This window comes from Protomyctophum bolini (genome assembly GCF_963924005.1).
Source record: "Protomyctophum bolini genome assembly, chromosome: 9".
NCBI classification, from domain to species: Eukaryota; Metazoa; Chordata; class Actinopteri; order Myctophiformes; family Myctophidae; genus Protomyctophum; species Protomyctophum bolini.
Window position 1 is genome coordinate 3512335 of NC_137870.1, and position 13874 is coordinate 3526208.

General features: G+C 42.8%; 2 protein-coding genes across 2 annotated transcripts in view; one reads left to right on the forward strand and one right to left on the reverse strand.

The window, feature by feature from the left end:
* Positions 1–378, reverse strand: part of tmem97 (transmembrane protein 97) — a gene marked incomplete at its 3' end in the record, with an annotated part of 739 nt that extends 361 nt beyond the window's left edge. Inside the window, exons 1-2 of the mRNA XM_080772099.1 lie at positions 264–378; positions 6–85 (exon numbers count right to left, since the gene is read on the reverse strand). Of these exons, the coding sequence (XP_080628225.1) occupies positions 6–85; positions 264–377 (194 nt within the window). The 5' untranslated portion in view covers position 378. The remainder of the gene's footprint in view (positions 1–5; positions 86–263) is intronic.
* A 1507-nt stretch (positions 379–1885) lies between these two features.
* usp32 (ubiquitin specific peptidase 32) overlaps positions 1886–13874 on the forward strand; it is an 84088-nt gene continuing 72099 nt past the window's right edge. The window contains 1 exon segment of the mRNA XM_080771549.1: positions 1886–2054. Coding sequence (XP_080627675.1) covers positions 1997–2054 — 58 coding nt within the window. The 5' untranslated portion in view covers positions 1886–1996.

Consider the following 13874-nt stretch of genomic DNA (forward strand, 5'->3'; position numbering starts at 1 on the left):
GAATAAATGACTTGAACCAGGCAGGTGGATCCAACATCATTGGATCTTTGAATTCCTCTGCATACCACTTCAGAAGGTCTTTGAGCTAATTAAAAAGAAAAATATGTATCGTGTCGTGAGAATAGACCTGCTGTCAGACATTATTTAGTGCGAGATTAGACTGCCATGCCTCTGATCTTTCAGTTCTTCAGAAACATTGTCAACATTGATAACAACTTGTGCTGCACAAGTTCATTGTATAGCAAATGAATTTTAACACTTACCACCTGAGGATACACATGTGCTGGTAACAAGGCTTGAAAGTCAATAAATAACGTAATGGGAATGTGGGACGCAAAATAAAAGAAAAATATTATTTCTAGAATTCGGATAGCCATGTTGAACTGTCAGAAGGGAGCCCATTCGATCTATTGGTTATTTGGTTTCAAGTGGCTGCTGTTTGCACTGCTTGTTGTGTCGTAGAACCGTCTGTTTTGGCGGTGGTTGGATCCCATTGGCCATCTCATTGAATGGTTGCGTCCCATTGGCCATCTCAGTGGCTGGTTGCAACACATTCGCCATTTCATTGGATGGTCACAACGGGGCGTTCCACATGACGATCCGGTATGAATCCCATAGTCCGGAGGGCCAGTGGCATAACATGTGATTGGCTATAGTTGCTTGAGTTGTTATAGCAATCGCGGCTGATGATGACACTCAGACACTCATTTGAAATTGTGAAATTGTGAAACTATGTTCCACTAAAGACACTTTCTCGCTCTCTTGAGTGTACAGGGTTTGATGAGTTCTGACCATGAATGGAGCGTAGAGTATAGAGTTTAATTATTTTGGTCATTATAACAAATCAATACAGTGCCTGCTTTTTTTTTTGCAAAAGAAACATTGACCAAAAAGGTGTTAGGCTGAAGCCTAAGCTTATAGACAGAAGGGGGAAAGAAAACAAGAAAACAAAACAAAAACAAACAAACAAACATAACATAAAACAAAGACAGACAGGACAATACAGTTAACAGGAACAAGACAACAAATAACAAAAACAACAAAACAAAACACAAAACGAGAAAACAAAACATCATAATCAATGTTCTATATATCCGTGAACAAATAGCCTACAATCAAATACTTTTAGGGGTCCTGTTCTGACCGTCCTAAATGGAGTGAACATGAAATTGAAAACCAACACAGCTCTTTCGTGGAATGTCCACAAGAGGGAGGTATAGATCAAATTATTTTCTTATAATAGTTTGTACCTGCCAGCTGCCAGCCAGTGTAATTTTGTAAGTTTGTAACAGATCATAAAAGTGTAACAGATAATTATTATTAGTAGGCTATAAATGTGTTTGGTAAAATATTGATCGAGGACAAACCAAACACCGAAACAACATTTGTTTGTCCCGTCAATGTATTTACAATGTTATCACGAAGCGGCCATTCTGACCATAGAGATATATTTGATCAAGTGACCAGAGTGCCCCATATCCCCATCGCCCGGAGTGACAATCGCGCTGTGATTGGCTAATTCGTTGCCAGGCAACTGTCTGTCAACATAATTTGCCTAGAAATACAATGATTGTGACTTTCATACATTGTTATGTAGGTAGCTGTAAACTGTGCTTTGTGATATCGAAAATATCCAAATCGGTTCTTTTTTGCAAGCGACACCGTCGTACTACGGAGTATACATATTATTCTGTCTAGCCAGTCACAATGCGACCATCCCCCTCCCCGATGGGATCGAGACTACCGACCGTGTGACCACACGCGAAACAGCAAGCGTAGATCATGTGACTGCGAGAGAGAGAAGGCGTCGGCGAGGAGGCGGGGCTTCACTGAAAACACAGCAGCCTACGTTCACCCCACACACACACATCAACAAGAACGGCTTTCACAATAACGGATACCAACCAAGCAAGCAAGCAAGCATTTATTTATTTTTCCTTCACAAGTCAACGACATTCACTAACTTCCCCTCACAGTGCAATGAAATGAGGGGAGCATGGGGGCCAAAGAGTCGAGGATAGGGTTCCTGTCGTATGACGAGGCCGTCAAGAGAGGTAAGCGGAATAAAAAAAAGAAAATAAAGCATCACATTTTGTGTTGCCAAGCCGTAGCTGCTAGCTAGTCTGTAAATACAGCTGACCAAGGAAAGGATGCGGCCGTGATGTCACGGCTAAACCACCAGCTTGCGGAAGTGCAGACTCCGAATGCGTCGTACGACGGTGTCGCTCACCTAAATATACCATAATAATAATAACAATAACAATAATAATAATAATTCAGGCGCTATATTTTCTGTGCGTGACACCGCCCTACCGCGGAATATAAATGAGTAAACCCATTGTGCGGCTGATCGTGACCCTTGAAAGCGCAAAACCGCTAATAAGGTGTTGTCAACAGAAGTTTACGCATTTTCCATTTGAAATTGGAAGTTGAAAATGTATCGACAACGATTTAGGCTACAGTACACACACACACACACACACACACACACACACACACACACACACACACACACACATACTTTTGCGACGTCACTGATTTATCCGTAACATCTTATTCTTGGCTTAGCCTATGCTACAGCCAGAGTAGTGAACCCAAACGAGGGATGATGATGATGTTGATGATGATGATGGGCTCATTGGGCTGTCATAGTAAAAGTAAAGCATCACAACAGCTTGACCCTTTTAAAAGGGTTTGCTAGCTTTTAGCCGGCCGAGCTGTAAATGAACACGAATGCCGCCAATAGGACCGCTATAGTGGCCTTCTTCTTGCACAGGGTATAGCTGGGTTTAGCCAGTGTTTTCTGGTAGTGCGGCGGCTGCTGGCTATAGCGTAGCTGACACTGCCTGACAGGTAGCATATTATCGGCGTCTTGCCACTGCTAATGTTACAGAAGGAGGAGGAGAGAGAGAGAGAGAGAGAGAGAGAGAGAGAGAGGTGTCAAAACTGTGTTCTTGTTCCCTTCATTCACGTGACACTGCATTTCAAAGCTGCTGCTGTTGTTCTGTCTGTATATTGCGACTGTGATGATCATGTATTTTAAATGCCAACATCTGGGTCTGGGGGTTGTGTGTGTGTGTGTGTGTGTTAACGTTACTGTTAGTTTTTCTCTGAAAAAGAGTGAATCATGCCAAGGAGCTGTTTTTAATGTATGAACAAACATGAATGGTAACAGCGTGGGCAAGGCGTTTACTAGCTTCCGCAAGTGAATAATGGCATGTTAATGGCATGTAAATAGTTATTTATTTTTAGTCCATAGTACACATACACCAATGCAAATAATAGGAGCGTCCTTGCTACTCCCAACAACTGTTCAAATGCAGCATTATAGACACCTATTACTGGAAAATGTGGCCATTAATGTGCAAAATAATACACGCTCAGGTGTTTGAGCCTCGCAGGTCTTCCTCAGGCATTTGTAGATCACATTGCCAGTTGCCACAAGCAGCTCATGTCAGGCCGGTGTCTCTGCTCTGTCAGCCAGGCATCAGGCACATCTTGAAAATGGTGATGATGATAATAACAGACTTGGCGTGAGATTGTATTCAATAATGTATTCCTGTGCTGTAGTACAGTAGTTAATGTGTATTTGTATTCTTCAATTTCACTATGACAGTGACATGACATATAACATTCTACAATACACAATCATTTTACTGACATATAGTTCCCAGGCAAGAAAGGATCAAGCTTTCACAATTCACACCCCTTAGTAAATCTCCCATAAAACAGAGCTATAGATGATTGGGGGTGATAATCATTGCACAGTGTGAGTGGTTGTGTTGCATTGCGTTGGAGCAGCAGTTATGCAAGATGTGGGCATTTATCAGGAAGAAGTTGGACAAAATATCTTGGCCATCCTCATATCCGTCTTGGTGCACTTTGCTCTCTGAGTTTGTTGTCTGGACGGTGACCTTTGGCTTCCTGGTTGGGTTCGTACAGTAACTACTCATAGCTGTCAGAATGTGTTATACATTCACTGAGATCAACGTCATCTCTCTGTAGTCCAGGCAGGTTAGTGTGAAAAGCCTTTTCCAGGGTTTGTTTTGTAGATAATTCATTTATATTGGGTGTGCCATCATCGTCATACCTGGAAGTAACACGGGAACGCCTACTGAGTTAACCCATTCTTCTGACCTGAGATCAGATTCATACGAGGTTTCCACTGGACACACACTGGTCTGATGAACCCATTCTGACCTGAGATCAGATTCTAAAAATGTCAGTCGTTCTTCGATCTTTAAAAAAATAGCAGACCTACAAGCTCGTAGCGCGCCACTCGGTGGCGCGCTATGAGCTTGTAGATCTGCTATTTTTCAATAGCTAAAGCATAACCTGATGCTAACACCAAAATGGATTCCCGGTCAGAATGGGTTAAAAAAACTACTTTCTGGCCTTGACAGCCCACACATCTGATTGCATTAAACAACGTTAAATCATGGTGTTAAACTCACTTTGCTACTTTGGTGTTGTTAAACTCACTTTGCCACTCACTTTATGCATGTGTAATAGTCCTATCAGGGATCACAACTATTTTGTTACTTGAGCAATAATAACATTATACTAAGTAACTGGCCAGAGTGGCCACCATATAATTCTATCAAACAGGTTTTATTTTATTTTTTATATTTTGCCTTATTGAGGGAAAGATATACAGTAGACTGACAGGAAATGGGGAGATAGATGGTGGGTGGGTGACATGCTGCAAAGGCCGTCTGGATCGGGAGTCGAACCCGCGGCCACACTGCCAGACTGGATTACCAGCCAAGGTGCCCAGACAGACGGCCACGCCAGCCGTCCGGTCCGGGGCAAACAGTTTTTGGATCTATTTACTCACAATGATATTGACAGTTTCTCACACACAAGGTCTCTGTGGGAACAAGCCTCTCTGTGTTCCTACTAGCCCATTACAGGACTGAAAGTCTCCCCCTCTCATCTCAACTCCATGTGTGGTGGTTTGTTACATTCTTCAGGCTGATTGCCTTTCTCGCTCCCATGATCACATGTGACCAAACACAACGAGTCTGTGGAATTATCCAGCCTCTATTATAGCTTTAGCTTTATCTGACCAGTCACATGCAGGCCAGCATCAGAAATAAAGGCTATGGGGACGAACGACAGCATGAGATTATGGTGTCAGTTTTTTTGTGGAAGCTTTTGTGGAGTCGGAACACTGGTGGCATAATGAAAAGCACTGTAGCTGAGATTAGGCAAACCATTGATTATTTCCAACTGTCCTTTGAGCATTGTTAGTGCTTTTTGATTTTTATTGATGGTTGCTCTCTTTTTTTATAATGGGCTAATTTGAGCACAATGTGACCGCGAGAACGTAGCTGACCTTCTATAGTTGATGCTTGTCAGTCAGATATCCAGCCATAGAAATAGGAATACCCAGTGCCCACAAATGAATGGAATTGAACCCCATTTTAGTGCTGCCAGTAATCCTGGTCTCCAAACTGCCTCCCCCTGGCCAGCCGGGGCGCCTGATGGAGGGGACAGGAACTGGTTGGAATAACGTGTTTTCCCCTCGCTACGTCCAAACCAGGGAAACGGAGCAACTTGGACACTCAGGCATGAAGGAAGCATGAGTTCAAGTCCGTTGCTCTCCCCTTGTGCCCCATATATGGGGACTAGGTTGGTGGAGGGTGTGTAGAGCCCAGGATCACATTAGATGGTTGACACAGGGGTGAAAAATGGGTTACAAAATCGTGGGATAAAAATTATAGATAAAAAATAATAATAAAATACATATTCGAATGTAATTTTTGGCCAATTCTGGCAGCACTAGCCCCCATGTGATGAGCCGCTCGCTGCATTTGTAGCGACCGGTGGAAGTAGTCGCAGTATTGGTTTGTGTACGGTTGAATGCTGACTGTATTTTCTGTGAAATTAATTGTGTTCTCACTGTCACCCCTAGCAGGCTGCTTAGAGCAGACCTGCCAGCGTATATGCATTTTGATATCAAAGTACAGTTGTACAATTTGTCCCTCTGAAGCATGGGTTCTCAACCTGTGGGTCGCAACCCCCTCAGGGGGTCACCAAATTATGTCAGGGGGTCCCCAGATTATTTTCTGAATGTGTGTGTGTGTGTGTGTGTGTGTGTGTGTGTGCGGGGGGGGGGGGGGGGGATATGTTTTGTCTTGTCACGGCTCACAAGACATGCCCAAAGTATTTTTGGGGGTCCCCAGCCCAAAAGGTTGAGATTAACCCCTGCTCTAGTCTAAAGTACCCAACAAGTTGGTTTACGCCTTGTGTTGCGAGTGTATGCAGTAGCAGTACTCCAGTCTGCACTCTCAGAAGAGCACAGATATCTGCTATAGGAGGCATGCCCTAGTCTGTCGGCAACTTAGTTCTCTATTTCTCTGTCTCTCTCTCTCTCTCCATCTCTCTGTCTCTTTCGCTTTCTCCATTTCCGTGTGTATGCGTCAGTACGGCACTTTGTGGAACTGACAGACACACTGTGTGTCTACTAGTAAAGATCGCAATCTTTAGTAATCAAAACCGTTGACAATGTTGACAAGACAAGGTGTTACATTCCCTTATATGTCTAGGGGTTATTAAAGGATGCAACAAGAACTGTTGTTTATTCACGGTATAATAATAATAAGGTTAAATACAACAAAACCGGCTGTATGGGGCAACCCAGAGAAAACAAACAAACCAAATGAACCCTCTATATAAACCTAACCAACAAAAGGAAAAGAAGGGTTGCAAAGGATTAATCTATCTAAACTCTCTACTCTAACTACTGCCTAACAAAATAATGACTGTTACAAAAAGCTCCCATACTTAATGTACCTAAAGTGATTTGCCAGAAATGGTTGTACTATCAACTGGTATGAAATATAGTTGCATGCTTGCAGTATAGCCTTTGTGAAACTAGTACCAATGGTGCAACATCCTTTAAATTGAACGGATAGCTCGTGCCTGATTGGCCCTTCCTTGCAGACAACATGTATCCTGGCTGGAGGGACAATTCGTCTGCGATGTGATTGACTCATTCACAGAAAGGTCTAGCATTGATAACTATAGCATACCATTACCAATATCTCTGGGTGCTCATGTATGTTTGAACAGTTCACACAACAAGAAAACTTTAGTGGAGCGAACGTCGATTTGCCTCTGATCTGTGGTTCGCTTATAAGCGAGAGTAAAAGGAATACTGGACTACTCGCCCCGGTGCTTGCCCGTTTTTCCTCCCGGACTTTTCCCCAGTGAGGGGGATAACTTTGTAATATGCTATTGGCTGTTTGTATTCTTTTTGGAAAAATATAAAAAGATACTGCTGTGGAAAGACTATATTATTTGACTTATATTGAACCTATAAACAATTTAGTATTATTTAGTATATGTAAGGTTTTGCCCCCTCAATTGGTACCTCGTCAGATAATCCCCACATATAATACAACAACTTCTGTGAACAGACTTCACTGTAGTAGCTTTTCATAAATTATATTTGTACTTAGGCTGTTCTGCTGTCATGAAAGTTTATAGTTAGAGAAATTCAAAGTCCAGCCGTCTGCTGTCCAGCCTCTCCCACCCCTCACTGGGGAAAATTCTGGGAGGAAAACAGAAACGTGGCGAGTAGTCTTGTTACCATCTCAACTTGGTATCAGATATTAGCTGCATTTTACATGCATGGATCACAGACTGTAATAACACGTTCCACATTCTGTTCTCATTTCCTGGTTGAGGTGCCATTCACAGTTCACAGGCGAGACACGACCAGTGATTGAGTGATGTGATGATTTGATATTAATATTAAAGAGTCATGAATTTTTAATATTCACCTCGGTTCGTCACCGTTCGTCCCGCGCCAGCCAGGTGGCGCGGCCGCGCCCGTTAACGGCGCTCGCGCAACATCTCGTCTTTGGCGTTGACTTTGTATGTAAATCGCGCCGCTCTAAATCATCCAAGTCTGAACGCACCTTTTAACCCATTCTGACCTGAGATCCGATTCTAAAAAATGTCTTCTACATCCTGACAGTTTTCCATTCTGACCTGAGATCAGATTCTAAAAATGTCTTCTACATCCTGACAGTTTTCCATTCTGACCTGAGATCAGATTCTAAAAATGTCTTCTACATCCTGACAGTTTTCCATTCTGACCTGAGATCAGATTAAAAAAATGTCTTCTACATCCTGACAGTTTTCCATTCTGACCTGAGATCAGATTAAAAAAAATGTCTTCTATGTCAGTCACTCTTCGATTTTTCAATAGCTAAAGCATAAAGCATTAAGAGGGCCCTAGAAACTAGATTGGGAAACACTGGTCGGGTCTCTAGAGGAGTAAATGTCAAATCCATAGACACATAAATAATACGGTATTATAGTGTTATTGTGTGTGTGTGTGTGTGTGAGATTAAATTAGGGTGCATTTTGCATCCCAAAACGCAATTTATAGTCGAGGCCCGACGCAATAAAACAACAACCTTTTAGCTTTAGTTATAATAATAATTTCTTCTTCTGTTTTCTACATGAATAATATTTGTAAAAAAAAATGTCAAAATATGACTCCTCCTAACGTCGTTGAAGTGGGACTCATAACTCTGGGACTCATCTAAAAAGACCATCCCTGCATCCCGGGACTCATTACATTGAAAACCTATTTACATCACTTTATATATTATATATATATATTTATATATATATATATGAGGAGTGAGATATTGAAGGGAGGCGCCGGCCTGGGTCAAAATTAAAGAAGCTAAAGTTTTTTGCGCCTGATGGAGGGGAAAGGAACTGGTTGGAATAACGTGTTCCTTCCACGCGCTACGTCCAACCAGGGAAACTCCCCCCTGTCAGGTGTAAAGGAGCAACTTGGACACTCAGGCATGAAGGAAGCATGACTTCAAGTCCGTTGCTCTCCCCTTGTCCCCCATATATGGGGACTAGGTTGGTCTCCCCATGTCCCCCATATATGGGGACTAGGTTGGTGGAGGGTGTGTAGAGCCCAGGATCACATTAGATGATTGACACAGGGGTGAAAAATGGGTTACAAAATCGTGGGATAAAAAGAATATATATATATAAAAAAAAAGAGAGTGTCCAAGTACCGATTGAGCGCAATGTTGTTCTCACTTTGGATTTCTCCTATCGGTTTGCAGGCTGCCGGTCGCTGTCTGTCTGCTTCTTCTGAACCTCTGCTCTGAACAGGGCTTCTTCTGAACCTCTGCTCTGAACAGGGCTCCAGAGTGACTGCCACTCAAATTGTGCCAGTTAAAAAAGAAAAAAAAATCACCTCACACAATGCCTCACATGATCGCATTCCTGCGTGTGCATGATCAGTAGGTTTGGTCTCTCGGCCTGCTCTCTCTCTGTGTGTGTGTGTGTGTGTGTGTGTGTGTGTGTGAAACGTGCAGCTCACCTAGGATGAAGCCCGTAGAATCTTTAATTAAAAAGAAAAAAATAAACTCGACTGATGTTTATATCCCGAGAAACAAGTCGTCATATAAATCAGATCACTGGTGCAGAGTAGCCCATGCAGTGATTTGATTTGCTGAAAAATTGAAATTTTTGAGTGAAACGAGATTCATACTTTTACCACGCGGTGTCGTGCGAATAAGCATTCTGCAAGCTCACGACTGCTTGCATCTCCAAGTCGTGGTGGGCTTGTAAATCTGCTTTACGCGACACCGTCGTACGACAGAGAGAACATGTCCGCCGTTAGAACATGTGCTGAGGCCTACTTGTATACAATCCTCTGAGAGAATGCAGCTGCAGGCGTGTATTTAATTTGATATGTTTTTTTGCTTTGCTGGTGCCTGGCTCCAGCCCTGGATCGCTATACCATTACAACAATATGTCCTGGTGGTACATTTTCCCTTCATTGTCAATGACATTTAATGTTTGTGTCGCCACAAATGTATGTCATAATTTGACAGACAGATCTGAACTAATTTCTCCAGATTCATTGTCAATGGCAAATATGAGACGTGTGTGGACAGAAGCCTGTACATAGGAGCTGGGCCCTCAAGAACAAAAACATTAGCATCTGAGTGATCTGCATCTTCTGACTCATCTGACTCCTCTTCTAATGGGTTGTGTGACAAAAAAATAAAAATAAAACCACTGAATTAAGTTGATTTAACCCATTCTGACCTGAGATCAGATTAAAAAAAATGTCTTCTACATCCTGACAGTTTTATGAAAAAGCTATGTTTCTTCTATGTCAAGTCGTTCTTCGATTCTTCAAAAAATAGCAGACCTACAAGCAATGCAGAGCTTGTAGATCTGCTATTTTTTCAATAGCTAAAGCATAACATGATGCCAACAACACCCAAAAGGGTATGGCAGTAGCTAGCTACTCTAATGGTTGATCCAGCTGGACACCTGGAGAGGAGAATACAGCAGTCTAACCATAATATGCACGATCGTCGAAAATGGCAATCTAAAAACAACCTGGTTTCCTCCATACACTGTACCAGAGCCTTTTTATGGCTGCAGTAGGCAAATTGAAATCCCCAAACAACCACAGGAGGAGGAGGAGGGCAGGGCAGTGCAGGCAGGGTAGAAATGCAAAGCACCACCACCGGCCTATAGCCTGCATGTGCTTATTCATCCTGAGGTGATGATGATAAGGCCTGCTGACTCTGCATGGACTCCTCTCCATGGATCATCACAGGTGCTAGGCTACACACACGTCTCACAGGTGACTATTAGGGCTATGGCTGTGTGTGTGGGTGGTGAGAGCTTAGAGAGATCACACTCTGACTGACTCATTACTTCATGACTTGACTGGGTGGTGGTGGACTGGACGGATGGACGGCCACAGTCAGCAACAACACACAGCAGGTCTTAGAGACAAAATGCTCCGTGGAAAGATGTGGTATGATTTCCACTATCGCATCGTTAAACGAATTGGCACGACAGAACTCCTCTACCCGTCAATATAAATTATTTACAGTAGTGATCATCTGAAAAAGTGTGCATTTATCCTGAGAATGCTTCTGAAGGTATATTCAGTGATTTCACTTAATTCAAATATCACTTATTTTTTTTGTTTTGTTGTGATAATCCTCCCTATACTATAGAGTGTGCTGACCATATAAGGAGTTCCTCCCTGTCCCCAGTTAACCCATGTGGGTCAGAAAAAATAACGTAGGTTTCGTTTTTGGGCTAGGTGGCCCAGCCTTCATCCAATCAGGATAAAGAGAGAGGCCTTCCGCCAATCAGCAACCTGGCACAAAGTGAAACAAGTATAGATTTTAAGTGACCAATCACAGCCTCTTGGTGCTTCGTTTGGAGACCACTTGGTTACAACTCTTGTCTGTCTAATTGAACCACAGCTGTCCTAGCGAACACAGGGAAGAATGCAGACTCGCGACGCATCCAACACATAGCTACATCATTGGCACAATGTAAGTTGGCAATGGAACACCAGCTAAATTAAGTTGGACATTAGTGTGTGTGTGTGTGTGTGTGTGTGTGTGTGTGTGTGTGTGTGAGAGTGAGACAATGTGTAATTGTGCATACAGTGTCTATTGGATGTTATCACCTCAGTGCTGCCAAGATTGTGTGCATGTCTATTTTCTGTGTGTGTGTGTGTGTGTGTGGGTTCGCTCGGGGATCGAGTCCTTTGGTAAGGTTGTGGAAGAAATGGCTTCATTGTTCCCCGCTGAATGGTAGCCATTACAGTTAATGCAGCCTAGTGTCCAAGAATACAAGCGTTGCATCAGAGTATCACAATAAACAGTGTTCTCCGTCACGTGGGGCCGGCTTTTGTTTTCATTGGCCATTTTAGATAGCTTACTTAAACAACTTTCCTGTTTCTCTGACAGTCACTGTTCATCACGTTGCTCATACACAAAGGGTTATGTTCAAGGAATGTATAATGAATGAACGTTCTACTCTGAAGAAAGTTACTACTACGACCCCCAAAAATAAATGTAATTGCTCGCCGACAGACACCCACATCTGAAAATATGTTGTTCCAGGGACCCCCTTGGAAGCAAAGATTTTGCTTCCAAAAAATGAGTTAAAAAACGTTCACCCTGGAAGATTATATTATATTATTATTATTATTATTATTATTATTATTATTATATTATTATATGTATAGGTTCTAAGCAAGAGAGAAGAGCGCAGCATTTTTCTCACGTCCAATTTTATAAACGAGCAGCATTTCCCTTTAATAGGGACATATTCTATATATTACACATTTTCAGATGGGTGTCTACTGTCTATGGCCAATTAATTATATAGCATTTTTGGGGTCATTTACATGAAATATTGAGCATCACTGACATATAGAAACAAAGGTTATTTCAGAAAACTGTCAGTATTTATAGAAGACATTTTTTTTTAATTTTGACGTCAGGGGTTAATCGTCACTGGAGTATATGCCTACATTATAAAACCAGGCTATAGTGTGATATACAGAATTCAGAATCAAACCTAAATAAGTGACGTAGTCGGTTCCATACAGTAAGGGCCGATTCTAAAGGTCATTACACACTGGCGAATTAGCGACCAGATGCGAATAAGCGATCTGAAAACGCGAAATATTGCATGTTGCAGTTCGCCTGCGAACCTCTGCAAAATACGACACCAGAGCGAAACAAATAAAGAGCGAAAACGGTCGCATTTTCGCACATTCGCCACTGATGTGGAAGCTTGCATGGACTTCAATTGTTTTTTTTAAATGCGAATTATTCGCACGAATATATCGCGTCGCCAATTCGCCAGTGTGTAATGACCTATACTTCTAATTTAGAGCCGAATAAAAGTCCATTTGGTTCTGTAGAGCCTACAATGTGACGTCATTTGAGGTTCGGGGGGGCGGGTACCGTCCTAAAGTCGTCTCTTCGGTGCTACTGAAAATTTCTGACGAGCCGAAATCATTTCGGCACTACAGCGCCGAAACAGCGGTAAAATAGGAGTATGAATCGGCCCTAAGCCTTCCTCTGAGTGACCGGATTGACTGCTTGCTATAGTGTGGACCAGCTGGCACTTTCCACCGCTAACGGGGGAGACCATCCATTAGTTTACCGTGGCCACAGCTGTGTGATTGAACTGGTCCAATTAGGCAGCCCGGGGTCTACTGGGGTCAGGCTCAACAAATAGCAGCCAATATATATATATACTGTATTCTGAGCTCTGGAGGCCTGCCGCTCGATCAATAATACTCCTTATTATTCATGACACTGGAGTGTGCTGAGCTCACCACCACCACACCACAGCAGCTGGGACCAGACAGCCCCGTCCATGCCTTTTGCCACGCGTAGGAGCATTCGGTTCATTCAGGCAACTGGCAGCCTGTCTGTCACTTTAGCAGCCTATATAGCCTGGGGTCCACCTATAATATGCTTTCTATATGGCATATATAGGCAGCTCCCGGCAGGGTACGGCCAGGGAGAATCTAGACGCAGCTGCGCGACATGAGACTAATTAATTAGAGCGATAGAGAGAGATGTGTGTGTGTGTGTGTGTGTGTGTGTGTGTGTGTGTGTGTGTGTGTGTGTGTGTGCGCGCGCGCGTCAATTTGTCAATTTAACAAAGGTGCAGACGATCAGAAACACTGAAAACAAAATGTTGCATTGTAGTGTATTTGAGCTGACGGGCGCTTCTTGATGTCAATCAATCAAGTCACCTTTAATTCACGTGGCAGATGCCAAGAATTGTCTTTTTTATATATTTTATTTAAATATTCTTTAGGGGCATGTCATGTGATCTATACCTGCACAGGCTTTGTTGGGCCCCCCTGGTGTAGTCAGTGTGTCTGTGTGTTGTTGTGAAACTTGTGAATATTCTTTGCTGATTTTGTTTTGCGTACGTACAGTCTCTGACTTGCTGATACCGATTTTCAAGTTTTGCTGCATGGCATCACTCTCCCTGTTAGATCCCGACTCTCTCTCTCTCTCTCTCTCTCTCTC